Source organism: Chanodichthys erythropterus, chromosome 6, assembly GCF_024489055.1.
Source record: "Chanodichthys erythropterus isolate Z2021 chromosome 6, ASM2448905v1, whole genome shotgun sequence".
NCBI classification, from domain to species: domain Eukaryota; kingdom Metazoa; phylum Chordata; class Actinopteri; order Cypriniformes; family Xenocyprididae; genus Chanodichthys; species Chanodichthys erythropterus.
In genome coordinates, this window is record NC_090226.1 from 12,266,980 (window position 1) to 12,294,677 (window position 27,698).

The following is a 27,698-nucleotide window of genomic DNA, read 5'->3' on the forward strand; positions in this document are numbered from 1 at the left end:
AAGACGTAGAGCTTGACATCATTTCTCCACAGTCCATGCAAGACTGAGTTCTGCCTATTAGTCATCCACATCCGAGCTGAGAACAAACTGGTAAGTAGCCTAAACGTATCCCTCTTTCTAGACGACTGCATGTGATCTTATACCAAAACCTGTTTATCTAGTCCGATTTGAATAAATACGTGATAGTTTCTGATGAGCGCAAGCGGTTTCAAATGAGTTAACGGAGTTGAGTTGAGCTGAACTGCCTTCTCAAAAAGTTATGTTCCTTCTTTCGATCTACATTTTTATCCCACACGTTTAGCTAATGCAATGCTAATAAATCCATTTTACTACAGGTTATAGTAACACGATTTATTTCGAGTTGAACATAAGTTTCCACTTCGAAAATTAAACTTGAGCTGAACTTCTAGTGGAAACAGTTCGAACGGTTTGAGTCTTTGATAACTTATCCATGTTTGTTAACTGTTACTTTACTATCCTAAATTGTACATTAGACATCATTGAAATTGTGTGCGGTGGTTTTAATAGTAAAATATACTTGTAACTTTTACATTTGGATGTGAACCATGGATATGTCCCAAAATTGAACGAGCTTCCTAGTTACTTAGCTTCTTTCTGTCTTTTCTTTTCTCTCTCTTTTTTTTTTTTTTTTTTTTTTTTTTTTTGGGGCATGTAACGTTAATCGACGTTCAAGCGTTTGACAACGCGATACATGTGACGCCCAAAATGCTAGCTTTTGTTGTTAATTCTTGTGATTTATATGGCTTCAGTCTTGAGTTATAATCAATTATTACTCTAGTGTGAATACCTTTAAGTTTTTGTGTAAATGAAGATTGTCAGTTTGAATTGTTTCGTACTACGAGACATTTAGAGACCCAATTCATCCCATATACTGGATATAACCTACACATAGCTGGTCGATATAAAGATAATTTTATTTTGCAAAAATGTCGGTCTATCAGGGTCTGTGTGACTAGCAGCTGTCAAAAACATGTCATAACAGTTACATTGACTCCTGCAAACATGGTTACTGAGGAAAGTACCCTACATTTGTAGGATAAATGTACAGCACAGCAGTAAAATTGGTATATTTACAGTAAAAAAAAATACATTACTGTAAGAATTCAGTGATCATGTTACAAACAAAAGTTCTTAACTGTATGTCATTAAATTATAAAGTGCAACATATAAACATTCCAATGTACATAAAAGATTACACAACATTTAAATGCTAAAATCTAAACTGTGATAGTTCATGCAGGGAATTCTGGGGATCTCCATTTTCCAATGAATTAACTTTAGGTACACTATGTAACTTTTTTTGATCAAAATGATCTAAATTTAAATGAGTCAATACATCATCAGTCCTTTTTCTAAAACAAATTTTTGATTCACCACCATAAGTCTATTAATGAGTGTTTATATTTTAGACCTAGTGGGATGGTTTTCGCAAGAAATTGTATACGTAACGTCACTCACCCGTGCATCTCTCGTCATATCTGTAAATGGAGAATAGTTGATTACTTTGATTGGTGTATGGTGTGGGAGTGGCATAGGTTAGTTGTCACAACGAGCAAGTAAAATGAGCACGCTAAATGTTGAACCTCCAGGGAATCAATCATGGTTTGGGCGTGTTTTATTTTTTACCTCGGACACACTCATTTAGAATACTTCGATTTCTTCAAACGAGGTTAAGAAATAAAATTCATGTGCGTACGCAAGTGTTGTGAACTAGGCAGAACGTTTTTGTGAGAAGTTCAACTGTGCGTATAAATACATAGTTCAGTCATGAAACTCTAGATGGCGCAGGCTGATGGGTGCTTAATGCAAGCTGATGATAATTACAGCAATATTAACTACTTAGCACAAGCGGATTGGTCCATGAAACCCTCCTAAACCCTCCTAAAACCCTCCATCTTCCCCAGCTCCACCTGTATAGATCTGCTATGGTTATTGAGTTATTGTGCAGCAGCACTATGTCTTACTCGCAGCTGCGTATCGGCATATGTATTGGCTGTAGCAAGTTCCTGTACTTGCTCTGCAGCAGCAATAATCAGCAGCAGCGTAGAAGATCTATTCCGCCAAGACCAAATACATTAACATTGTCATATCCATTACCATGCTAAAAATCTTCCAAGAGATTGTCAATAAATTACATGTATTCTCAATTAATTTTTTTTTTTTTTTTACTAGTAAGGTAAGGTTAAGATTACAGTTAAATATGTAACAGGTTTTTACAATAGCATTTTTACGTTGTTTTCTAGTAAAATGTACATGTTGGACAGTGTAGCTATTCCTGTTTCTTAAGCTAAGTTTTAGAGTTAAACTAAGGGAGTTGACTAAGGGAAACAGATATGAGCAGGCCCTCTTGTTTTGCATTTCGAAAGATATTCTGGCTACCAGAGAGGCTGATAAGTGTGCTATGCTTGAAGTTATATAGTGGGGGATGGTGAGCTTGTTTTTTTTTCCTCTCATGTTGAGGAAACCACACCATGCATCATGCATCTCCACAAAGGTGATAATTCACATGTAATGTGAAACCCCAAAAACCCCCTGCCCTTAGCAGTCCACTCCACACTTCACTTAAAACTCTCACTGTAGTGTTAACATGGCCTGACTCTTTAACATGCCTTGAGCAAAACCTGCCCCTTACGCCTTTGCAAGTTAAAAAGCTCTGGCTGGCATCCAAGGCAAATCTTTTATAGCGGGGTTGTTCTCAGCACCTCAGCAGTTTTAATCGATGTTTTGTAATTGATCATTTTGGCATGACTTGCATGTTTCTGGTGTTTGTGGAAAATGGAAAAAAAAGGAAAATCTCAGACACTGATTATATTTAGTAAAACAAGTTTATTTAAACTGTTCCGCTAACAAAAGTGGCTGTAAACATTGCTTCCTGTTTTTTTCTCTTACGTTTGCAGCTTTTTTAGGTTTACTATAACCAGCGTTGACACTGATGGTTACATATGCTCCACAATATTCAGGTTAGTTTTTGTCAAAAGTAAGATGATGCAAAACAAAATTACATCCCTAGATTACAATTGGAAGTTAACATTTTAAATACCTAGTTCAGTGATGCAAAATATGATCAGCTGACTGTCTCTGTGCATGTAGTTACATAGTACCTCCATCCACTTTATCTTATCTTTGATCTTGTCATATTTTATTTTTACTTTTATATATAGAGAAAAAAGAAATAAAGTAAAAAAGGAAAAATTATTATTATTATACAGTGGTGGTCAGAATTATTGGCACCCTTGGTAAATATGATCAAAGATGACTGTAAAAAATAAATCTGCATTGTTTATCCTTTTGATCTTTAATTCATAAAATTTGCAAAAATCTAACCTTTCATTGAAGGAAAAGAATTGAAAGTGGGGGGAAACTTACATTATGAAATAAATGTTTTTCTCCAAAGCACGTTGGCCACAATTATTGGCACCCCTAGAATTTGTTATGAGTAAAATATCTCTGAAGTATATTCCCATTCATATTTACATTTACATTTTTTTAGCACACCAGGGTGATCATGAACATGAAATTGTCCAGTCATGACTTCCTGTTCCACAGGAGTATAAACATGAGGAAACACAAAGGCCAAATTCCTGTAATCATTCATCACAATGAGAAAAAACAAAGAATATAGTTCTGATGTGCAGCAAAATATTGTTGAGCTTCACAAAATAGAAAGTGGCTGTAAGAAAATAGCTAAAGCATTGAAAATCCCCATTTCCACCATCAGGGCAATAATTAAGAAGTTCCAATCAACTAAACATGTTACAAATCTGCCTGGAAGAGGATGTGTGTCTAAATCGACCTAATGCGAGGTGTGGAGGAGAGTTTGAGTTTGGCCAAAGACTCTACAATGATCATAGCTGGAGAATTGCAGAGATTAGTTGAGTCTTGACTCTCAGAAAGCCTAAAAAAAATGATCAAACAGCCCCTACATTAAGTTTTTCGGGAAGGTTTCAAGAAAAATCCTCTGCTCTCATCCGGAAACAATCTCCACCATATTCAGTTGTCAGACAAGACTGGAACTTCAAAAGGGACCGGCTTCTATGGTCAGATGAAACAAAAAAAAAAGAGCTTTTTGGCAGCAAACCCACCAGGTGGATTTGGTGCACACATGGATAAAAAGTACCCCATGCCCACGGTTAAATATACTGCTGGATCTTTAATGTTGTGGGCCTATTTTTCTGCTGGAGGTCCTGGACATCTTGTACAGATATATCGTATCATGGATTCTATCAAATACCAACAGATAAAAATCAAAACCTGACCACTTCTGCTAGAAATCCAATAATGGGGTTTGGATCTTCCATCAGGACAATGATCCAAAACAAACATCAAAACCAACACAAAAATGGGTCACTGAGCACAAAACCAAGCTTCTGCCATGGCCGTCCCAGTCCCCTGACCTGAACCCTAAAGAAAATGAGTGGAGTGAACTGAAGAGAAGAAGCACCAACATGGAGCTGGGAATCTGAAGGATCTGGAGAGATTCTGCATGAAGGAATGATCTCTGATCTCTTGTCAGGTGTTCTCCAAACTCATCAGGCATTATAGAAGAAGACTTAGAGCTGTTTTTTTTTTGGCAAAAAGAGGTTGCAAAGTATTGAAAAACATTTATTTCATAATGTGACCCCCACTTTCAATTCTTTTCCTTCAATGAAAGGTTAGATTTCTGCAAATTTTGTGAATTAAAGATCAAAAGGATAAACAATGCAGATTTATTTTTTACAGTCATCTTTGATCATATTTACCAAGGGTGCCAATAATTTTGACCACCACTGTATATATATATATATATATATATATATATATATATATATACTGTATATAAAAATTGTAATAGCTTTTATAAGGCTCTGTTTTGCTTATACTATGAATTAGTTTTATTTTTAGTTTATTATTATTTTAGTTTATTTTTTTGTTTTTTTAGTTGCTATGAATTTTGCATTAAAAGCAGCTTGTGTTGTAGAAAAAATCTAATTAAAATCCTAATGTTTTCAAAACTCTTATAAGACTCGTTAACAAGGACCACAGCTCATTATTAGTATTTATTAACTAACATTTGCTTGCAGTGTGGTTCCCTTCCAAACCCAGTGCGTACCTCAAGGCTCACACAGAAAGTTTGGACAGGAGTCCTATGAAAAGGGGGTCCCTTTTGCTGAGTAAAGGGCACATTTCAATGAGCAATCAAATCTGAATAGTTTGGCAGACGTTGAGGAGCCTCTGGTTTCAGTAATATGAGAATCCCATTGGCTCTGATGTTTAACACATTGGTATGCAAATGAATTAGACCAGTCAGGGTGTTCCCTTGATGCAGCTGAATAACAGTCACAGGAGGTTTTTGTAGTTGTATTTTATCTGTTCTTTGCAGTGTTGAGCCATGGTAACCTGGCAGTCATGAGAAATCCGTGTTATCTTATCTAATAAAAACGTCACACAACCCAGGCTGCCTACGTACCATGGCAAAAATGACTTTGGCTTAATACATTTATAGCCACTTGTATGGAAACTGTCTTTCTAGTGCACTACAGCTGTTGTAATTCCTCTTGATTAGTTTTCTCAATGAACTGCTTGTTTCTCAGCTTAAGCTAATGAGAATGTTCTGGATTCGTCAGCTCTGGACCGGTTACTTAAAGCTCCTTGCGTTCATTTTGAGATTAGTTCACTTTGAGTAATGAATGGTGCGGGAGACCCACTTTGCTGACTAGGTAGGTTTGGCTGCACTGGCCAGAGATGTAATTCTGTTTGGTCTGTAGTGAGATAGCTGTCTGGCAGGGAGAGACGGTTCTTCTGCATCAGCTGAATGTCAGCTGATCTCACTTCCCCCACTCCATTACCAGCATCTCCCTGCTCTGCCGGACACGGATCCCTAACAGATGAGGAAAGTCGTGGACTTCCTGTTTCTCATATAGGATACAATTTCAGCCGTGTTCTGCAGTCACTTTGGCTGTGGTTTCTGAGATGGCTTTGTTTTTTTTTGTTTTCTTTAAGTAAAGCGACTGTTCCAAGGATTGTTGTTAAGGACTTCAATCTGGCTATTTAAATACCATGCATCAGGTCCAGAGCTCTACACTGGGAAGTAGCTGTGTTTGACACTCATCAATCTAAAGATGGATTTGCTGCATTGATGTGATTGATCCAACGCAGTCAGCGGTGCTTTATTTATGAAGTTCTTCGGTGTAGATGTGGTGGGGAGTTTGAGGGAGGTTCAGCCACATTCTTGCTGTCTCAGCAGGAGGCAACAGTTTTGGACTTTCTGCAATGTACTCGTTGTATTTTGAAGTGCTTTCCAATGAGCTTTTCTTTTCATTTAGGTCAATTCGTCATGACTGAACTTAAAAACAAAAGCAGAGGTGAAATGATACTTTTTTTTTTAGCACTGCCTCAAAGAATGAGATTCCTTAGTTGAGTTTAAAGGGATAGTTCACACACAAAACAAGGATATTCTGAGACTGATTACTCACCCTTGTGTTTTTCAAAACCCATGTGACTTAGTTTCTTCTGTGGAACTCAAACGAAATGAAAAGAAGGGAAAAAACTGTGATAGCTCTTTTCCATGCAATTACAATAAATGTGGACTGTAGCTTCAAAAGGATCCAAAACGCCTAAGTAGTTCACGTCTTCTGTATTATATTTCAAGTCTTCTGATAGAATTATGTGAGAAAGTGACTAAACTAAACGTATTCACTGAAAAAACTCCCTTTGGCACGTTTATTAACTAAATCTGATTTGTTAAGGAATCATTTAGACCACTTTGTAAATTGAATCTGCCAATAGATTTAAAAGTACATTTCATTCATTAATCAGATAATGACATAATGGAAAAAATATCTCAAAATGTTGATGTTTTTGTGTATTTTTCAGGAGCTTTGGCAGCAGCGGGTGTTTGCAGTGCTATGAAACATAAGCAGAGGCGTACACAGGAAGTGGAGCTGCCTCATTTCTGACTCATTTCCTTCACTGTACTGAACAGTAAGAAACAGTTTGATGTTTCACCATGAGGCCTTGTGCTTTGGTTTTGAAAACTCGTGAAAGTATGGACAGATAGAACAAAGCCATAATGGACGATCCTGGATTGAAGATCCTGTCATTTTCCACCTCAGAGCTCATTTTGTTTTGTAAAGCAACTCATCATACACCATAAAAACCACAATCAATTTGGCAGGAACAAGCTAAGCCAGAACTGAATGCCTGTTACAGCGGCGGTTCCTTTAAATCTTTTCCTCTGGAAAATCCACTCCAAGGTTCAGTTTGTCTTAACCATGATGTTGAGAAGAAAACTGTGCTTAGGCGCTTTGCTAGGTGCTATTTTGTTTTTAATGATAGCTGCTCACACTATTCAGAAGACCGGCGTTGTGCCCATCACAGTTTTACCCTCTCACCACAATGTCAGGATACCAACGAAGAACCAGACAGAGTTACACCCTATCACCAAGCCAACACGAGGTCATTCTTGTAGCTGTAAGTCCTGTATAGCAGACATGGGTGTGTCAGAGTGGTTTGACCAACACTATGATCATAAGCAGCAACCTTACTTCACCGGCAGGGACGATGACATAGATCCGGCCTCTCTGAAGTGGTGGCTGGTAAGTAGATGATTGTTGGTTTAATGAGGCCATATTATGCTCTTTTACAAAGTCTTCAAAGTCTTTATTTTGGGGGGGTTCTACTAGAAAAGCAGATTATTTTTAAAAACACATTATTTTTCACATATTTTACATTGTTGCAGCACCTCTCTTTCCAGTTTGTCAGTATTGCTCGTTTCCCATACAACGGTGTAAACTGAAGAAATCAAGTAGCTAGTCGCAACTGTTTCCCGAAATCGTATTGTCGCAAATTTGTCATTCAACCATGTTGGTTAAAGGATTAGTTCACTTTCAAATGAACATTAGCCCAAGCTTTACTCACCCTCAAACCATCCTAAGTGTGTATTAGGCCTTCATTAACCTCCCGGAGCTATGTGGAGTACACGTTTATGATGGATGGATGTGGATGGAAGCACTTTCTTCAGCTCATTCTCATGAACACTATTCACTGCCATTATAAAGCTCGGATGCGTCTGGGTATTTATTAAAATATCTCAGATCCGTTTCATTTGAAAGTAAACTAATCCTCTAATTTATCTTTTAATTTAAAGGTGCCCTAGATTCAAAAATTGAATTTATCTTGGCATAGTCAAATAACAAGAGTTCAGTACATGGAAATGACATAGTGAGTCTCAAACTCCATTGTTTCCTCCTTCTTATATAAAATCTCATTTGTTTAAAAGACCTCCGAAGAACAGGCGACTCTCAACATAACACAGACTGTTACGTAACAGTCGGGGTGTACGCCCCAATATTTGCATATGCCAGCCCATGTTCCAAACAATGTGAAAGGCGTTAGACAAGGGCAGCCAGTATTAACGTCTGGATCTGTGCAGAGCTGAATCAACAGACTAGGTAAGCAAGCAAGGACAATAGCGGAAAATGGCAGATGGAGCAATAATAACTGACATGATACATGAGAACATGATATTTTTAGTGATATTTGTAAATTGTCTTTCTAAATGTTTTGTTAGCATGTTGCTAATGTACTGTTAAATGTGCTTAAAGTTACCATCGTGTATTCACCATTACTGTATTCACGGAGACAAGAGCCGTCGCTATTTTCATTTTTAAACACTTGCAGTCTGTATAATTCAACACAACTTCATTCTTTATAAATCTCTCCAACAGTGTAGCATTAGCCGTTAGCCACGGAGCACTATCAAACTCATTAAGAATCAAATGTAAACATCAAAATAAACACTGTACTTTCGCGATTAGACATGCTGCATGACAAACACTTTGTAAAGATCCATTTTGAGGGTTATATTAGCTGTTTGAACTTTTTTTTATGTTGTTTAAGGCAAGCGCGAGCTCTTGGGGCGTGGAGCACCAGATTTAAAGGGCCACACACCCTGAATCGCCTCATTACTAATTATGCCCCAAAATAGGCAGTTAAAAAAATGAATTAAAAAAAAGAAATGGGGTATTTTGAACTGAAACTTCACAGACACATTCAGGAGACACCTTAGACTTGTATTACATCTTTTAAAAAAAAGTTCTAGGGCACCTTTAAGTTCTATTATTTAATCATTTTGAGACTGAATGAGTGTCATATTTTTTGCTATAATTTACAGACATGGCATCTGAGAACTAATTCTCATTTTTGTCATTTATTTTGCTTTGTTATCCAGATTCAGTCATATGCTCTTTCTTACGTACTAAAACACGTACGCACATGGGCCTTCTTCAAAAAAGGCACTTTAAATCTCTTCACAGACTAAAAGACGTAAATGTAATTTGTATATATTCAAAATGAAAGATATGATTGTACTGAATGTCAGCTTGCTTATTTTGCTCAAAATAAGGATTTATTAAGTCCACATTTCATGCAAACAAGAAACAATGCTTCTAACCACAACTCGAGAGCTGTCGTTCCAACCGCACAACTTTGCGATGCTGTTTGTTGGAACTATGGTTTCTGGAAACACAGACTCGTTGAACTATGCTGGTAATGACAGAACTTGTGACCATAGTTGGCTGACTTTTGGGAAACTCACCGCTGTTAAGTTCTCGTCTAGAACCTCCTTCCGAAAAGCAAAATGAGCTCTGATTGGTCAGCTGGACCAGTGTGTTGTTAATGATCAACCGCTTTGTTTCAGAAATGCAATGCCCTTTACCATAACCGCAAGTTTCAACACACTACTTATGCTACTCAACCAAGCTTTGGCCATTTTTTTGCACATGCCTCGGGTGGGCATTTAGGGATGGGAAACTGAAGCCCGTTCTATGACACATCCTATGATATTAATCGGATAACTCAGATACATAATATAGGTCATTACAACTTGTAAGGGCACAAAAGAATGCAAATGCCAGTGAACTTTAAGTTACGCGCTAGAGAGAGAGAGAGAGAGAGAGAGAGCGCATGCTTTCACAACAGCGTGCTGAATAACATGTAAGGACAGAATTTACTGTAGATTTCTATAAAGTTCTCATCATGTTGCCATGTTTATGGCAGATCTCAGATCACATTATTAAGTGATTCCATAAATTGCCTGCGCGTTTTCGAAGCCAAATTATGCCATTGAACAAATATGACGAAAAATGCACTGCTGCATTATTATAACATCAATATTTTTTTTTTTAAAGAAACATCTAAAAGCAATCAGTGGCGTGTTTAGGTTATTGAGGGCCCTAAGCAAATCTCCAGGAGGGGGCCCTGTGATCGCGTTCCCAGGGGTTTATCAGCTGGCAATATTCAATGCACATTTAAGAGTGCAAGTTGCAACTATTATTAACAATAATGGAAAGATGAGGCTTATCAGTATGTCACAATATCACCCTGTTTGGACTTTGTTTTCTGTTTTGCATAATTTCCTGCCAGTCTGTCATCATAGTTATGCATTTTGATTCACAAGCTTGCAATTCGATTCAGTATCAGTTATTTTGGATATACTGTATATCAGGTAGAGTACATGGCAAATTTTCTCAAGAAAAAAAATCTCTCAACTAATGCTGTAAAATATACATGGGAATCAGTTATTGAAGGTTAACATTAATTGATTTGTATACAAACTTAAATTTTTATAATAATAAAGTTTGTAGGCCTACTAACTTTAAATTTTTTTCTACTCTAATTCATTTTTTGAAATATAAACATTTAAATGGTGGCTGATGGATTTATTCAAACATGCATTATATATTAAAGAACATAAAAAAAATATAATTAATATGTAATATGGTACATATATTAAGCTACATGCTACTCTCTAGAGTTATTTTTTTCTAGCTGACTAACAAGTTTATGGTCATGATGAATATGTTTGTTTTATAAACGTCTTTCCTCGTATGATACAATGATTGAGCATGATTACACGATACATGATATGGATTTTGATAAGTTGAACTGTATCTTTTAACATACCTTTAGATGTTCATTCATGTTTATTTTGCTCTGTAACTGGTATCAGTTCACTTGCGTGTCAGGCTGTCGCCTCTCTAGAGCTGAGCATAACAATCTGTCACGGCACATTATAGAGCACCAAATCCGTATCCTTGCGCTTTTTAAAGCAGGTATATGCAAATCCTTGACCTTTCCTAGTGGGTATATGACTTATACCTGCGTATCACGTAGATAACGGGAGAAATTGCGTGGGGCCCCCTGGGCTTGGGGGGCCTCCACGATTTCTCCCGCTATCTACGTGATACGCAGGTATATGTCATTTACCCACTAAGAAAGGAAATCATGGAGGCCCCCCAAGCCCACGGGCCCCACGCAATTGTGTGAGAGCACACAATGGGTAAACACGCTACTGAAAGCAATATGACTTCAAATAACTCAGTCAATATCGGGCATTGCATTTGAGCATGAAACTTAACACTGATATGCAGCGCATTCAGAATCTTAATAAATGTTGATATCCCGACCCACGCTGTGAAAAGCTAAACAATCAGAGCTCAGGGCGCCGCCCTAAGTGTTGCTATAACCAATCAGGAGAAAAAAGAAAAAATACATTTCGATCATCGTTTACATGATCGATCGTCGCTGTCACGGTCGAGTACTCGAGTACTCGGTCGCTGTTGCACATCCCTAGTGGGAATTATATGAGGAATATTGTGACGATACAGATTGGGCACCGGCTCCAGCACTGGCACCCTGTTGGGGAATAGGGGTGACCAGATGATCAGATAAATATGTGATCATTTGGGCAAATATCTCAACTCTCAACATATACAGGTGCTGGTCATATAATTAGAATATCATCAAAAGGTTGATTAATTTCACTAATTCCATTCAAAAAGTGAAACTTGTATATTATATTCATTCATTACACACAGGCTGATATATTCCACATGTTTATTTAAATGTTTATTTATTTAAAATTATCCTGACAACTAAGGAAAATCCCAAATTCAGTATCTCAGAAAATTAAAATATTGTGAAAAGGTTCAATATTGAAGACACCTGGTGCCACACTCTAATCAGCTAATTAACTCAAAACAGCTGCAAAGGCCTTTAAATGGTCTCTCAGTCTAGTTCTGTAGGCTACACAATCATGGGGAAGACTGCTGACTTGACAGTTGTCCAGAAGACGACCATTGACACCTTGCACAAGTAGGGCAAGACCCAAAAGGTCATTGCAAAAGAGGCTGGCTGTTCACAGAGCTCTGTGTCCAAGCACATTAATAGAGAGGTGAAGGGAAGGAAAAGATGTGGTAGAAAAAAGTGTACAAGCAATAAGGATAACCGCACCCTGGAGAGAATTGTGAAACAAAACTCATTCAAAAATGTAGGGGAGATTCACAAAGAGTGGACTGCAGCTGGAGTCAGTGCTTCAAGAACCACTACGCACAGACGTATGCAAGACATGGGTTTCAGCTGTCGCATTCCTTGTGTCAAGCCACTCTTGAACAACAGACAGCATCAGAAGCGTGTTGCCTGGGCTAAAGACAAAAAGGACTTTACTGCTGCTGAGTGGTCCAAAGTTATGTTCTCTGATGAAAGTAAATTTTGCCTTTCCTTTGGAAATCAGGGTCCCAGAGTCTGGAGGAAGAGAGGAGAGGCACACAATCCATGCTGCTTGAGGTCCAGTGTAAAGTTTCCACAGTCAGTGATGGTTTGGGGTGCCATGTCATCTGCTGGTGTTGGTCCACTGTGTTTTCTGAGGTCCAAGGTCAACGCAGCCATATACCAGGAAGTTTTAGAGCACTTCATGCTTCCGGCTGCTGACCAACTTTATGGAGATGCAGATTTCATTTTCCAACAGGACTTGGCACCTGCACACAGTGCCAAAGCTACCAGTACCTGGTTTAAGGACAATGGTATCCCTGTTCTTAATTGGCCAGCAAACTCACCTGACCTTAACCCCATAGAAAATCTGTGGTGTATTGTGAATAGGAAGATGCGATATGCCAGACCCAACAATGCAGAAGAGCTGAAGGCCACTATCAGAGCAACCTGGGCTCTCATAACACCTGAGCAGTGCCACAGACTGATCGACTCCATGCCACGCCGCATTGCTGCAGTAATTCAGGAAAAAGGAGCCCCAACTAAGTATTGAGTGCTGTACATGCTCATACTTTTCATGTTCATAATTTTTTAGTTGGCCAAGATTTCTAAAAATCCTTTCTTTGTATTGGTCTTAAGTAATATTCTAATTTTCTGAGATACTGAATTTGGGATTTTCCTTAGTTGTCATTTATAATCATCAAAATTAAAAGAAATAAACATTTGAAATATATCAGTCTGTGTGTAATGGATTAATATAATATACAAGTTTCACTTTTTGAATGGAATTAGTGAAATAAATCAACTTTTTGATGATATTCTAATTATATGACCAGCACCTGTAGTTTTAGCTCAACAGGATCTGTTTTCCAATTTCTGCTATGAGTGGTACAGTTAATGTTGGATTTGTTCCTATATTCATTTGCTAGGCTCAAGACAGCCATTGGCTTCTCTAAGCTAGAGAAGCAGAATAGCTCTTGGGTTTCTCGGGCATGCCTCTGAAGTCGCATCATCATAACTGTAGATATCATTTCCCTTTTCTGGCACACAGACACGTCAGAGAAAGACAACAGCTGGTGTGTTCATTCTAGACCCTCTCAAGTTCACTTACTACCATCATATCTGTTTGCCAAACATCATTAAAGTGATGGCTGTGGATCCCCGAGTCATTATCTGTTTTCCTTAAACAAAAAAGTAATTCTCCCTAGGGAACAAGGGCACAAATAGGCCCTTCGGCCCAGCCATGTGTTTCAGTAAGGTTTAATTTAGCCTAATTAAAGGCTTTCAGACCATTGCAGGCAATGGCAGTAAGAGTGCACTCAGATAAACCTGAAATTTGTGTGCCTCAAGTGTCTTGAGTTTTCATTCTCATGGCACATAGAAACGTTGGCAGTACTTTTAATAATGCATTAAGGAAATATACAATAACACCAAAGACCATAGCGGGGATAATCATCTTTTCTTTTAACATTAAAGATGTAGAGAGTAGTAGCTTATATAATATTATTGAAATTTTGCGTTTTTTGAAATGATATTGTTTTGCAGTCTTTGCAGTCATCTGATGGAACGATCAAGGATGTCACACAGGAGATGTTTAAGATAATTTCCCCTCCACCTGAAGATAAAACACCACGGCAAAACCAGTGTCGAAAATGTGCAGTTGTTGGAAACTCTGGCAATCTGTTGAAGTCCAAACATGGAGCCTTGATAGATTCCCACTCAACTGTTTTTAGGTGTGTTTTCTGCTCTTTGTGTGTCTAGTCTAAAGTTATAAAGGCATAGTTCACCCAAAAATGAAAATTCATCAATACAACACACAAAAAAAGATATTTTGGACTTTCATTGTTAAACAACACTGAGAAATTGTCCAAAATGATGTTTTTTTGTTTCTTGTTTCACTTTAAAACTCATTAAGGAATTCAAATGTGAATGCTGGTTCCTGACACTGTGTCTACACGGGACGCGACTGTAGATGCATTGCATGGCGCCGCAACAGCTAGAAGCTGTCTACACTGGATACAACAAAACGACCTTTGCAAATCCATTTTTCTTTCCTATGAAAGTATCGCAAGTGTTTGGAGTACGTCATAAATAGAACGAGGCATCAGTTTACAACCCTCTACAGACACACAGTAGCTCGAGTCTATTGAGTTTATTATAGGATATTCAAATGTTCATTTTACTAGCAGACTTTTTACATGAAATGCCAGAACAATGCAAATGAAAAGATTCTACATAAAAACATTAAATATAAATTTCAAACACAATTAAAACAGCAAACAGTCTATTAAATTAAGAACAAAAAACTAAACTACAAGCAATAGCACAAATAAACAATAGAACAAAGATGCAATGACATAAACAGTGCTTTTCAGGTAGAGCTAACTGTAGTACAGATTAGGTAGATTATGATTAAATTGAACAAGAGTTGAAATCAAATAAAACAAATAAATTGAAATCATATCTGCACTAAACTTATTTTTTGCCTCCAACTCAATTACAGGCGACTGTAATCATACAATTTATTTAAAGACATTTTTTAGCCTCCTGAGATTTGGTCGCATATGCGTACGATTTACTTGCATTGTAGAGGGTTGGTTCACTGTCGGGGATTTGTTGTGTCCCATCGTGCCACATCCAGTGTAGATTACATCACTGATTATAATGGCTTCTGTGTTCTTTTGTTGAGTCACATCGCACCGCATCTGGTGTAGACACGGTGTGAGAGTGAAACCAGAACAAATTCATTTAAAAAAATAGTTAATCTTTATTTTCAGTAACCAATAAGTACACTTTTTTTACTAATGCATTTCAACTGAACTGTCCCACAGAATGAATAAAGCCATAACTGTGGGTTATGAAGAGGATGTTGGTAACCGAACCACACACCACTTCATGTACCCAGAGAGTGCGATCGATCTGAGACCTGGTGTCCATCTCGTCCTTCTTCCTTTCAAATTGAAAGACTTACAGTGGTTGTCCAGCGCCCTTTCTACAGGAGAGATCAAAGTGTACCTCAAAATATTTCTGAAAATTGTACAACATAAACATTCTTTAAACTAAAAATACTCTGACTATAAAATCGTTTTGCTAAAAGTGTTTGTATATCCCAAACAGGACGTACATGAGAGTGAAAAATCTTGTAGAAGCTGATAAAGACAAGGTGAGTGTAATGCTGAAGCTTGTAAATCCATAAACCGACTGTTAAGCCTAACTGTTCCTTCTGTGTGTGCCGTCCAGGTGATAGTTGTAAATCCAGCCTTCTTTAAGTACACATATGACAAATGGGCAGTGCATCATGGAAGGTACCCGTCCACTGGGATAGTAGCCATTATATTTGCTCTGCATCTCTGTGACGAGGTTTGTATTTCTGTTTATAGCCAAGAAAATCATTTTTGCGTTACTGGATGTTTTCAATCATGGTTTTCAATCCCAACAGGTGTCTGTGTTTGGATATGGGGCAGACGAACAAGGACACTGGCACCACTATTGGGAGCACAACAGAAACGCAGGTGCCTTTCGAAAAACTGGCGTCCATGACGCGGATTTTGAAACTGAGGTCATTCAGAGGCTCAACGCAGAGGGCAAAATCAAACTCTACAGATAAACCTGTAATTGTGGCCTTTATTGACTCAGTAGTGCTTAATGCCATGTAAATGCAGGGCCAGGACCTGCACAGCAGCCATATGGAAGCCAAAGAGATGCAGATCTGTGATCCACCCTACCGTTAATTGACCACTGTGAACTGCACTGAACCAAACCCACAGACATCAAGCTGTAGTCCTAAGACCAAATGAACTCCTCCTCCTGTTCTCTAACTGCATTTTACTCGCTACGTGCCTGAAGAAAAAGACAGATGTTGCCTTCCTCCCCAGCCGGACATTGAAATGTTGAAGAAAATCAACAGTAAGCAAACTGGCTTGATCTAAGCCTCCTTATATACTTCTTTCTTATTTATGCTGTTCTGACTAGCCTCACAGTGTCTGCACTGCAAGTTTGCAACGTGACAAAACTAGATGGGTTTCACGAATAATCAACAAAGCTGTCTACACTGCTAGAAAAATGTTGATCATCAATGCCATTCACTTGCAGATGTTATAAAAAGCCATTTTTTTCAGGACTTTAATGCCTTAAAGTCAACATGAAGCAGCATTCGCAACCTACTTTTCATAGTGCAACAAAATATTCAGTGAGGAAAAATGGGCGGGTTTGATTTGAACCATTGGTAATTGATTGGATCGTGGACCATATGACAGGTGGTTGGTTGGACAGTTTAGTGATGTCAACCGAAAAGGAATAAGTTGTTAGCAAGTTGTTAAAATTTGATTTGCGTAAGACCAGTATTAAAATGAAGTAAGGGATAGTTCACTTTCTTCTTGCAACCCAAAAGAAGATATTTTGGAGAACATTGGGGTCCAAACATTAGACCCCATTTAAAAAAAAATCTAAATATCTTTTTTTGTGTTCTGCAGTAGGGTTGTCGAACATACTGGTACCAGTCGGTACTAAAAAATTTGCTGGTACCAGCATTTCTGCATTACTAGTAGTACAGAGTACTGGGTATTTTCAGTACCCGCTGATAGACGCTGATTTCAAACGATTTTGTTCATGTTTGTTTGAAAATTCTGAGCATCAAAGGTTTCTATTTACAGTATGTTTTTACAAACGTTGATCATTGTAGCCAATCATATCTGTTAAGCTCATAAACGCAATGGTCTATCAGAGATGCTAGTCAGTAAATTAGCCAGAATCTGCTTAAAGGATTAGTTCACTTTCAAATAAAAATTTCCTGATAATTTACTCACCCCCATGTCATCCAAGATGTTCATTTCTTTCTTTCTTCAGTCGAAACAAAATTAAGGTTTTTGATGAAAACATTCCAGGATTATTCTCCTTATAGTGGACTTCAATGGAGCCCAAACGGTCCAAATTACAGTTTCAGTGCAGCTTCAAAGGGCTTTAAACGATACCAGACGAGGAATAAGGGTCTTATCTAGCAAAACGATCTGTCATTTTCAAAAAAATTAAAAAATGTGTATGCTTTATAAACACAAATGATCACCTTCAACCATTTGGTGCCCATTGAAGTCCACTATAAAGGAGAATAATCCTGGAACGTTTTCATCAAAAACCTTAATTTCTTTTCGACTGAAGAAAGAAGGACATGGACATCTTGGATGACATGGGAGTGAGTAAATTATCAGGAAATTTGTATTTGAAAGCGAACTAATCCTTTTTTTTAACGTTTTTTTTTGTTCAATGTGAGCTTGCATTTTAGAGATTGAAAGCTTTAGTAATTATGAAGTGGGCTCTTCTTTTGCTTTCTGTTTACTGGCCATTCACAATTTGAATATGAGTTTAATTTTTCATGCTGCTTAGCACACTGCAGAGTTTCCAGATTGACAACCATATTTAAATGCACGATTGAATCGGAATCTTTAGTGAATGACAGTGATAACCAATGGACGATACAAAACAGGAAACATTTTTTTGTCACACTTTAGATCAGGGTCCAATTCTCACTATTAACTATTAACTACAACTTTTGCTTCAATAAATCCCCTTATTAATAGTTAGAAAGGTAGTTGTTAAGTTTAAGTATTGCATAAGATTTAGGGATGTAGAATATGGTTATGCAGAATAAGGCATTTATATGTGCTTTATAAGTACTAATAAACAGCCACTATTCTAGTAATATGCATGCTAATAAGCAGCTTGTTAATAGTGAGAACTAGATCCTAACATAAAGTAATTAATTGAACAGCTTTTGCTCTGGTACCAAAATTGGTACCGAGAACCACAAAATTTCACTGGTATTGGTACAGGCTACTGAAATTTTTGGTAGTGTAACAACCCTATTCTGCTGAAAAAAGTGGTTGGGAATGACATGAGACATTAGGGTGAGTAAATGATGACAGAAAATTAGACTTTCTTGGGGGAACTAAAGTATGCAAGATCCGATTGAATTTCATGTTGACTTTAAACTTGAACCTGCAGTGCATTAAAGCATTTTAGATTGTAAGGTTGTGGATTATAAGGTTTCAAAATACTGAGTAAGCAATAAACACATTTTTAAAAATCAGAAACTAGTTCGAATAGCGTATTAAGACGTCCACAAATGTTATTTTAGATTTCAGCTCAGACAACTACAGAGATGCACTGACACTGTTAAAGTCACCACACATTTCCTGCATTGATATTTGAAGGACCCTTCTCACCTTAAATTTCTCTCCTAATTTAACTGCCATTGAAATCACCTAATCATACACAAAACTCATGCTGGAAGATGTATTTTGTCACACAGAGCTGTGAAGCATTCTAGATTGTAGTTGAGAGTATAGAGTTTCCTAAGAAAGTATTATTTGTGTGTTATGCCTCACTATATACCTTTAGACCAAAGCCGTCCCTAGAGTGGTGCGTCTGGTCTCAGTGGCCTTAAAATGACCCACTGGCACTCGTGATTTACAGTTTTGGATATAGCAAATGCTGTACTTTCATACATGTTTGATTCATTATCTTTATTTCCTGTAATAAATACATTCTCATTTCCTGTAAAATACATTCTCTGTATTTTTGTAGTTGAAATTACTGGTGGTAGATGTTCTGTGTTTTTTTCCCCCTTTTCTAGTTTGTATTATTGTGAACTTTAAGGACTGTGACAAGGTTGAAACTGGAGCTGTAATGTCAATGTTTGTTGCCAAGTTTTATCACACATGTCGTTTGTTCTGTGGTTTTATGTTCTCGAATGTATTTTGGCTTTGCATTCATTGCTTCATGTCAGTCAGTGGCTAACACGGTTTACACAGTTTGCACAGAAAGGCAAGGAGAGTCACAGATAATCTGAAAATACACAAACACTCAAATCAAGACATTGAAGAATTCAAGTTTGGACAAAATTCAGAAGGAAACAGACAAGGAAGTGTTTTAATCTAATAAGAAACAAAACCAAAGCATGAACAATAAAAATAATTTGAATTCAAAAGTCACAGTTTAGGGCATCCAGCACAGTATTAAAAAAATATTTGATAATTTTGCATAAATAAAAATAACATAAAAATATACAAGCATATGTTTTTTTTTGTTTTTTTTTTTTTTTTAAATGAGAAACACAATACATAAATATCTCACAGTACCCTAGTTTTCCATTCAGGTTCTTTAACAAATAAAAAGCAAATGCTGAAACTTTTTTTTTTTTTCAACTTTTACTGTAATACATGACGGTGTATATAAAAGACCCTCTAGTGCATGTAGAGAAATCGATCACCAATTAAAATGGAATTTTTATTCCACCTCCCTGCTGGAATAATTATCTAGGAGGAGTCTGAGATATTGAGCAATAAAGTCAAGAAAAGCTGTGGCCAATAGACTTTTTATGGTTTTGTTTATATCTCTTGTTTATATTCAAACAACATGTGACCACAGATTTAATATTCCCTGGGTGTGACAATTTGAAACAAAAAATGCCACAAGTAGTTCTCTACTCTCAAGCACTTTAAGAAGTTTGTACGTTCAAAGACTGTCCAGCTGAATGTGATGGTTTGATCCCATTGTAATGGCCAAATTGAGTGGTGTGTGCACATCTTTGTAAGCTTCTGTGTTCATGATGTTTTGTGTCAACCTGTGATTAATCTGTGGTCTGTTTTCAATAAACCACTTACTTAACCATTTATTCAGTGGTTATTTCATCTTAAGTTACAGAAACAATGGAACAATAAATGAGTGATCTTAAAACCTGTTTGGGTATTTCAACCAAAATCAAAAGAAAAAAGAAAAATATGGTGTAAAGACATGTTTTAGGACTATTAAAACATATATTTTTTATTTATATTTTTTTAAAGCACTTTTCATTCCAAACTGCCATTACTGTAATGTGAAAATACATTGTAATTACTTTAAATAATATATCATTTCATTATTGAAAGTAGTATTTCTTGCTGTTTATGTAACAAAATACTGTTTACAGTATTTAATAAAGTAATGAAAGAAATTAATGATAATAATGAGAATTTAAAATTACAATATAATTAAAAAATAACTGAGAATTTGAGGGAAAGTGTGCTAAATTGTTGAGAAAATGTCACAATGCAAAAATTCATTTATAAAAAACAACAACTTTTTTTTCTTTTCTTTTAAATGTAGGTGAAATATGACCCGGATGTGTTTTTGTGCTATTCACCCAAGCACACGGTTTTCATAATTCATGAATTTGTTCTTGATTAGTTTTCTAAAAGAATTCTGCTGTTACTAAGTTACCCTGTCACAGAGAATTGTGCTTTAAAGCCGTTTTTTTGTCTCCATTTCTTAGCAACACAATCTCGACATTAGACTTTCTCAATACAATTCTGCGGCCTGACATAAATGATTACTCACATTTGAGTTCAGTTCAATCAATGTAACAAATGACATGCGGTTCATGCTGTGTGTGCTTCTGGAGCATTTTAGGAGCATATAGGATGGTACATTTTACTCTACGAGCGTTCGGTTTGCCTGATCAACCACAAACGATGAGAATATTTGTGCACAGCACAACTCGTTCCCTATATTGCATCTCTCTCTTGGCACTGTGAGTGCTGCTTTGTTATGCTGATACTTCATTACCGATGGTTCTGTGGGTAGACTTCAAGCCCCTCATTTCCCAGGGTGCTTTGGCAGTAAAGTCGACCGTGCTATGATTTCAGCTCCTGGCCGGCTTCATTCAGTGAGCATAGAGACAAACGATGCTGGAAATAAGCCCGTTCTGTCTGGCTGTCCCTCGATGTAGCCGTGCTGAAAGGAAGATATTACTGGCTCTGGTTAAAGTCATCAAAAGGAAGGAAGAGAAATTCAATTAAATGAAAGGGCGGCACATGACAACATGTAATGAAGAAATAATGTCATAAACGAGGGCTGCACTTCCTGACTGAATGAAAATGAAAAAAAGCAATGCTGTGAACACAAAAGATGTGGGAGGTTTGAGGATGTAAAATAAGATGCAATTCACAATCCATTTTCCACTTTCAAAGCTCTTTCCCGCATGCCAAGTGTGTCTCTCTCTGAATCTACAAGAAATTTATTCTTTTGATGGGCCATCCAGAGGCTATTTTTCCTGTAGAAGCATCTGCAGGATATTAGACAAGCCCGCTGGAGACGTATGGGCGTCTCTCTGACTTAGATATGGAGGCAGAATTAAACATGGACCCTGAGAGCTCTGCTCTGATCAGTTCCATCTGCTCCCATGGGATTGTGGGATACATCTGCACACGCAGAATGACTGTAAAAGGCTAACAAGAACCCTGCCACTTCCTTGTCAAAACCATCTTTAACCGTAACAAAGATTTCAAACCATTTATGCCAGCGATACTTCAAAGGGCCAAAAACAACTGAAAATAAAGTAGAAAAAAAATTGGTATGTAAAACAAGGAAGCACAATAGAGCTGTTCATCTAGTAAGAATTTTTTGCCAAAGATTCCCTCAGGATTCTGCCATGGGTTTTTAAATAACGGTTTTGGATTTATGAGTAAAAAATAGTTATAGTTAAAAATAGTTTAAAAAATAGTTTAAAAAAAAAGCTATATAAAAATATCAAAACATAAAATTACAAAAGAACAACAAAATTACTAACATTTAAAATTCACACCAAGTTCACACTGAGAATGATAACTATAAAGTTAACGATAAAGATATAGTTCTAAAAATCGTTCTAAATATAAAAGAATAGCACTGTCCACACCACAGCTATAACAATAACGATACAGAGAAACAATATCGTTGGGGTCACTTTAAGAATGATTTTTTTCCAGCTGTTGAACGATAAAACACTGACAGCCAATCAGAATTCATTCTAATTTAAAGGCTCCCGCATTTAAAATGGTAGATGACACTGCAGAGAATCCGAGGTCCAGAAAAAACCACCACTGATTGACAAGTCAAACCCTTTTCAAAGATACTTTAAAGAAAATTTATATATGGATAACCTCGGAGTAAACGGTGAGAAGATCTAACGATATATGCCAGGCTAGCAAATGGCGAAAAATAAAATTACCTCAGGTATCCAGTGCTAGTTTCGACAACATTGTCTGTTCCTTTGAAGTTGCAGTGAAAAAGACTAGGAGTTGTTTTTATCCCACTATATCAGTGGTTCCCAAACGCATTCCTGGAGGCCCACCAACACTGCACATTTTGCATGTCTCCTTTGTCTGACACACCCATTTTAGATCTTTGAGTCACTAATAATAAGCTGATAAACTTAATCAGGTGTGTTTGATTGAGGAGACATGCACAATGTCAGTGTTGGTGGGCCTCCAGGAATGTGGTTGGGAACCACTGCACTATATTGACTTTGTCAGCTAAATTCACAGTTAGATTAGATCGATTACCCTAGCTATTCACTCGAAACATAGCATGCTGAGGACATCTGCTGGTTAAAGCCATGTAAACGCATCAAGAACAGCAAAAACATGTTGTATACACTTTGAACCCGCAGTGCGCGATCTTAGAATTAACAGACTGTTATCGTTCGTTGGTGTGAAAGCAAATATAGTCATCGTTATAGTTATCGTTATAGGTGTGAACGGGCCTTAAACCTTGAGAAGCAAAACTTAAAAGTGAATTCAAAATTTACGACTGTATAACTTATTTTGTAGAGGAAAACAGGAAGGTTTCTTATAATAATTTGACCCACAGAGATCTTTTTCATATACATCCAATACTAAAAACATATCAGACATTCCCAAGGGAACCCATGGCGAATTAGCCTTCTATTATTGCGCTACGTCTGTTTGGCGTGCATGCGGCGCTTGTTCACGGAAGTTTGTGCTTGCAGAAAGCTTGTCCGCTCCTGACAGCAAAAATGGAAATATTTTCTCGACTTTCTAATATATCTGTGAAATGTAATTTATACAATATTTGTATGTCACTTCAGTTCAGTTCACTTCAGATTATTAATAGATGCCTGTTTGTTCCCACCAATCACTGCACGACATCGTACGTAACAACAAGGTTCAGTGTTGTGCCGAATTTCGACTCCCTGCCAAATTATTACCCCCCTCGTTGAAGTCGCTATCTGATTGCCTAATCCTAACCCTACCCCTAATCCTAATAATTTAGCAGGGGTAGGAATTCAGCACCACACCGGAACCCATAGAAATTGCATTGCAGTGTCTGCAGTTCGAAAAAAAAATTAAAAATCTTGAATGGAAATCTATGAGAGCACTCTGGGCGATTTTCGGCTAGAGTGAAATCGCCCAAAGAGGCGGTACTCCACAGAACGTGACTTGGCCCTGATTGGGCTATATATCCAGAGACAGAACAAACAGTCTAGAGCGGTGACAGCGAGCGCAACACTGTGGTTGAATGTGATTGAAAAAAATCCATATCCATAACCGCCCTAATGAAGAAATCGCCCCTAATGACCAATAAACTTTAAAGCTGACCGCAGTCCCAGGAAATTAAATTTCCAACATAGCTGTGCTAGTTTCGTGTCTCTCACATTCTCTTTCAAACTGATTTCAAATCAGTTTTTTTTTTTTTTCTTATACTCACCCACCAATCAGCATCTTCCTCTCCGAGTACCACCAGAACGTCACCCTCATTGAAGGTGAGCTCATCGTGATGATCTGCCACACAGTCATACATGGCCTTCACACGCCTCAACTTCGACTTCATCTAAACACAAGAAGAAAAAAAGAGGAAGAAGAAATTGTGGAAGGTAAACCAGAAGTGGGAAACCATGTCAAGAAATGCCTGTATCACTCTGTGTCTTACCAACAGCCAAAGACATGTATAATAAAATAACATTTCTTTAGACCCTGCAGAGAAAAGCAGCTGATGAATTCCCACATGGAAACAGGCTGGTTTAAGCAAGTTTGGTGCTCAAAAGGCCAGCACAGACATGCAAAACAGCTGGTGACATTGGTTTTCTAAATAAATATAAATATTATTTAACACAAAGACGTGTTAAATTGATCAAAGGTCATAGATAAAGAAATGTTTATAATATTACACCAAGGTTCTCACCAAAGTTTTTCTAGGCAGTGGGTGAGGAGCAGTGTGGCAGGAAGAGGAGGAGCTTCCGTTAGTCTCCAGGCTAAAGGAGCGGGGGGAGGTGGGGGACAGGGCCGGGGTGTGACGTCCGGCACTGCTGGAGGGCTGTGGGGTCTGGTACAGAAAGTGACATGTGCTGCTTTCCCCATCTGCTCGAAAGCCTGCTGTGAGAGATTACGACCATGTCACATCGTAACAAAAAACATGAGCCGAGATAAGCATAACAACTTAACTGAAAACAAAAGAATGGAAAGATAACTGGACAGTTAAAGTATTACCTCGTTCTGGTAGCTCAGATAAGGAGTTGAGAGTGGACGTGGTGTATTTGGGAGACCCTGAGCTGAAACAGAAAGAGACAGTTAGAATGTGTTACTAACACCACATTATACTGTAATGCATTGTACTGCACTGTATATAAACAATGCAATATACCTTAAGTGAAATTATGATGGTGTAGCCCAGTAGTTTCTTTAGTAGATGGTTTGTATGCATCTTATTAGACTTTGTATCTGATGATGATGCCTATTTACACTACCGTTCGAAAGTTTGTGATAAGTAAAAAACAAAACAAAACACAAATTAATATTTCAAAACACTGCTTCAGAATCATGATTTGACGCAGAAGAATCATAACGCTCCGAAACTTCCTGAAGCAGTGTTTTGTAATCAGTAATCACTAAATAAGTCGTTATTTTGGTTTTTTGGTGCATCAAAAATATCCTTGTCGCTTTATAATATTAGTATTGAACAACTGTACTCACATGAACTGATTTAAATATGTTTTAGTACCTTTATGGATCTTGAGAGGGGAAGTGTCATTGCTCCCTATGCAGGCCTCATGGAGCCATCGGATTTCAACTAAAATATCTTAATTTGTGTAGTTTGTGTTACAGAATTTTCATTTTTGGGTGAACTAACCCTTTAATGACTATTTTTCAGCTTTTAATACAAAACATACTGTAGTTTCTTTGGCATTCCAACAAATAGCCAAGAGAAGTCAGCATTTGTAGCTCCAAAAAGCACTTACACACACTTCTGGAAAGGTGAGCTTGGACCACCAAAGCTTAGCGGACATGAAGGTACTCCATAATCTATACACAGAAAACATTGGCAGAAAGAAAACACAATCATATAAGTCGATGAGCTGAGGAGGATTAAAAAATATATACAAATATTTTATATTTAATTTTATAGTGATCTCAAATAGAAATTTTATCCAATTTATTTTATAATAATTACTTTTTTTAAATACTATAAATATTTTAGAGCTTAGCATAAATAATACAGTTTTTCACTCTTGCAAAGACAAATTTCTTGAAATCTTCATCCATTTTCTTATTCAAATTTAAACACAAAGCCAAATCTTCAAACTAAATTCACAAAACCCCTGACTCTTAAAAAAATACAAAAAAAAAAAAAATCAAACAAAGCTTTCAGATCATACACACATCAGTCAATATATAAACACTACAGAGCATTCATTAGAGACTACATCAAAAAAAAAAAAAAAAAGGAAAACAGCATTTAGAGCATGTTACAGAGAAAAAAAGTGTATTGTATGCAGTAAACATATATATATATATATATATATATATATATATATATATATATATATATATATATATATATATATATATATATATATATATATATATATATATATATATATATATATATATATATATATATAATCACAACTTGGTAAGGTGAATATACAGTATATGTACTGAAATAATTGTATTGAATATGGTATAGTATTGAATTTTTGTTTATTCAGCACTTGTATACTGTAAAAATGCAGTAGTCCAACTGCAAAAGCCCAATAGGTCAAAGAAAACTCTAAATGAAAAGCATGTAAAAGTACACTCAAAAAAGTTGTGCATCTGCAAAATCAAGGTCAATGAGAGATTCATTTTGCCTCAGCATCACATCTTTGTGTTGGGTCCGACCCGAGGACCACATCACAGGCAATGTTGTCTCTTCCCAGGCAAATGGAAAAACGCTCTGGTGTGCCGGATTCAACCTTGACAACATTCTCCAACCTTACTCTTTCTCGTCCTTACTCTTCGCTCTTCCCCATGGTCCACTACCGCTAATAATAATAATAAGTTTTATTTATATAGCACCTTTCCAGAGCTCAAGGACGCTTTACCGCTTACACTTGTCTCCCTCCCAGAATGTTTCCATCCAATGTTCGTATCAATATTCACTGCACTTGTGCACTCTGAACTGTCATATATATTGTACAGTTGGTTTGATAACTTAATAGAAACAAAAGTGAACAGTTTTGAGTTGTTGTGTGTAAATGATGACTCTGTGTTGACAACTGTGTTGTAGTTGTGTTTAACTTTTGCAGAGAGTTTGTGTGTGTGCTAAGTGTGCCATATGCATCAGATGTTCAACCAACTGTCCATGGGTGTGATGTTTGAGGCTGAGACTAGCTGTTTTGTAACAAGCATCACAGTGCAAAATGTGTTTTAGTGAGTAAGAATGTGTAGAGTTTTGCAAACAAGAGTACATGCGGTTTGCAAATGGTGTCCAACTGCCTGAACATGTTGAAGGTTTTGCAGAAAGAATGATTTATTAGATAAATGGGTTTAGGTCATTGAGAATTTGGTTCATAGAATGAGGTTTAGTGTCTTAGCAATTGTGAAGAACTGTAACAGAAGTATATTCACCACAGAAATTTCCTTGACTTTTCCATGACTTTAAAGAATGTTATTCATTTCTATGATTTCTTCAGGTCTGGAAATCATGATTTTAAACTCTCAATTATTTTACAAGTTTTTCATGACTATGGGAAGATGCATCCTTCCAGGTTAGGCACATACCTGTAGGTCCCTGCCGTGCAGAGTGGGGGCTGGGGGGCACCTGAGGGGCGGGCTCAGAGTAGGTGCGCTTGTGTCGGATGATAAGAGGGGGAGGAGGGGTTCGTTTCTTACTGCTGCTTACTTCATGGGACGTCCAGCCATCAGGTGAGCTCATGGGAGGGGGAGGAGGGGGGACATTTGGAGCTGGAAAGAACATGAGGAGTGTAAACAAGACTGAGAAGAGAAGAGAAGAGAAGAGAAGAGAAGAGAAGAGAAGAGAAGAGAAGAGAAGAGAAGAGAAGAGAAGAGAAGAGAAGAGAA

At 37.2% G+C, this 27,698-nt stretch overlaps 2 protein-coding genes across 5 annotated transcripts in view; one reads left to right on the top strand and one right to left on the bottom strand.

The window, feature by feature from the left end:
* st3gal8 (ST3 beta-galactoside alpha-2,3-sialyltransferase 8) lies at positions 1-19,666 on the top strand. Of its 3 annotated transcripts, XM_067388076.1 has the most exons (8): positions 59-90; positions 2,919-2,981; positions 6,874-7,595; positions 14,092-14,279; positions 15,378-15,557; positions 15,664-15,709; positions 15,787-15,906; positions 15,986-19,666. In XM_067388076.1, exons 3-8 carry the CDS (start codon positions 7,197-7,199, stop codon positions 16,151-16,153), a joined length of 1,101 nt encoding a protein of 366 aa, XP_067244177.1. In that variant the 5' UTR covers positions 59-90; positions 2,919-2,981; positions 6,874-7,196; the 3' UTR covers positions 16,154-19,666. The 3 variants fall into 3 exon arrangements, with proteins under 3 accessions (XP_067244176.1, XP_067244178.1, XP_067244177.1); XM_067388075.1 differs by lacking the exon at positions 2,919-2,981 and having other exon boundaries at positions 1-90; XM_067388077.1 differs by lacking the exons at positions 2,919-2,981; positions 14,092-14,279; positions 15,378-15,557; ... (1 more) ...; positions 15,787-15,906; positions 15,986-19,666 and adding an exon at positions 12,572-13,526 and having other exon boundaries at positions 1-90.
* A 140-nt stretch (positions 19,667-19,806) lies between these two features.
* Positions 19,807-27,698, bottom strand: part of unm_sa1614 (un-named sa1614) — a 46,360-nt gene continuing 38,468 nt past the window's right edge. The window contains exons 23-28 of one of the 2 annotated variants that reach the window (XM_067388073.1): positions 27,399-27,581; positions 25,595-25,658; positions 24,846-24,907; positions 24,541-24,728; positions 24,067-24,189; positions 19,807-21,312 (exon numbers count right to left, since the gene is read on the bottom strand). In XM_067388073.1, the coding sequence (XP_067244174.1) occupies positions 21,238-21,312; positions 24,067-24,189; positions 24,541-24,728; positions 24,846-24,907; positions 25,595-25,658; positions 27,399-27,581 (695 nt within the window). In that variant the 3' untranslated portion in view covers positions 19,807-21,237. Of the gene's footprint in view, positions 21,313-24,066; positions 24,190-24,540; positions 24,732-24,845; positions 24,908-25,594; positions 25,659-27,398; positions 27,582-27,698 lie in introns of both variants that reach the window. The other variant, XM_067388072.1, reaches the window with a different exon arrangement.

Excerpts from the sequence above, each read along its gene's own strand:
- st3gal8 (XM_067388075.1), top strand. The coding sequence starts at position 7,197 with ATGCCTGTTACAGCGGCGGTTCCTTTAAATCTTTTCCTCTGGAAAATC. Across the intron at positions 14,280-15,377 it reads TCCCACTCAACTGTTTTTAG|AATGAATAAAGCCATAACTG; the intron begins GTGTGTTTTCTG and ends ACTGTCCCACAG. Across the intron at positions 15,710-15,786 it reads TAGAAGCTGATAAAGACAAG|GTGATAGTTGTAAATCCAGC; the intron begins GTGAGTGTAATG and ends TGTGCCGTCCAG.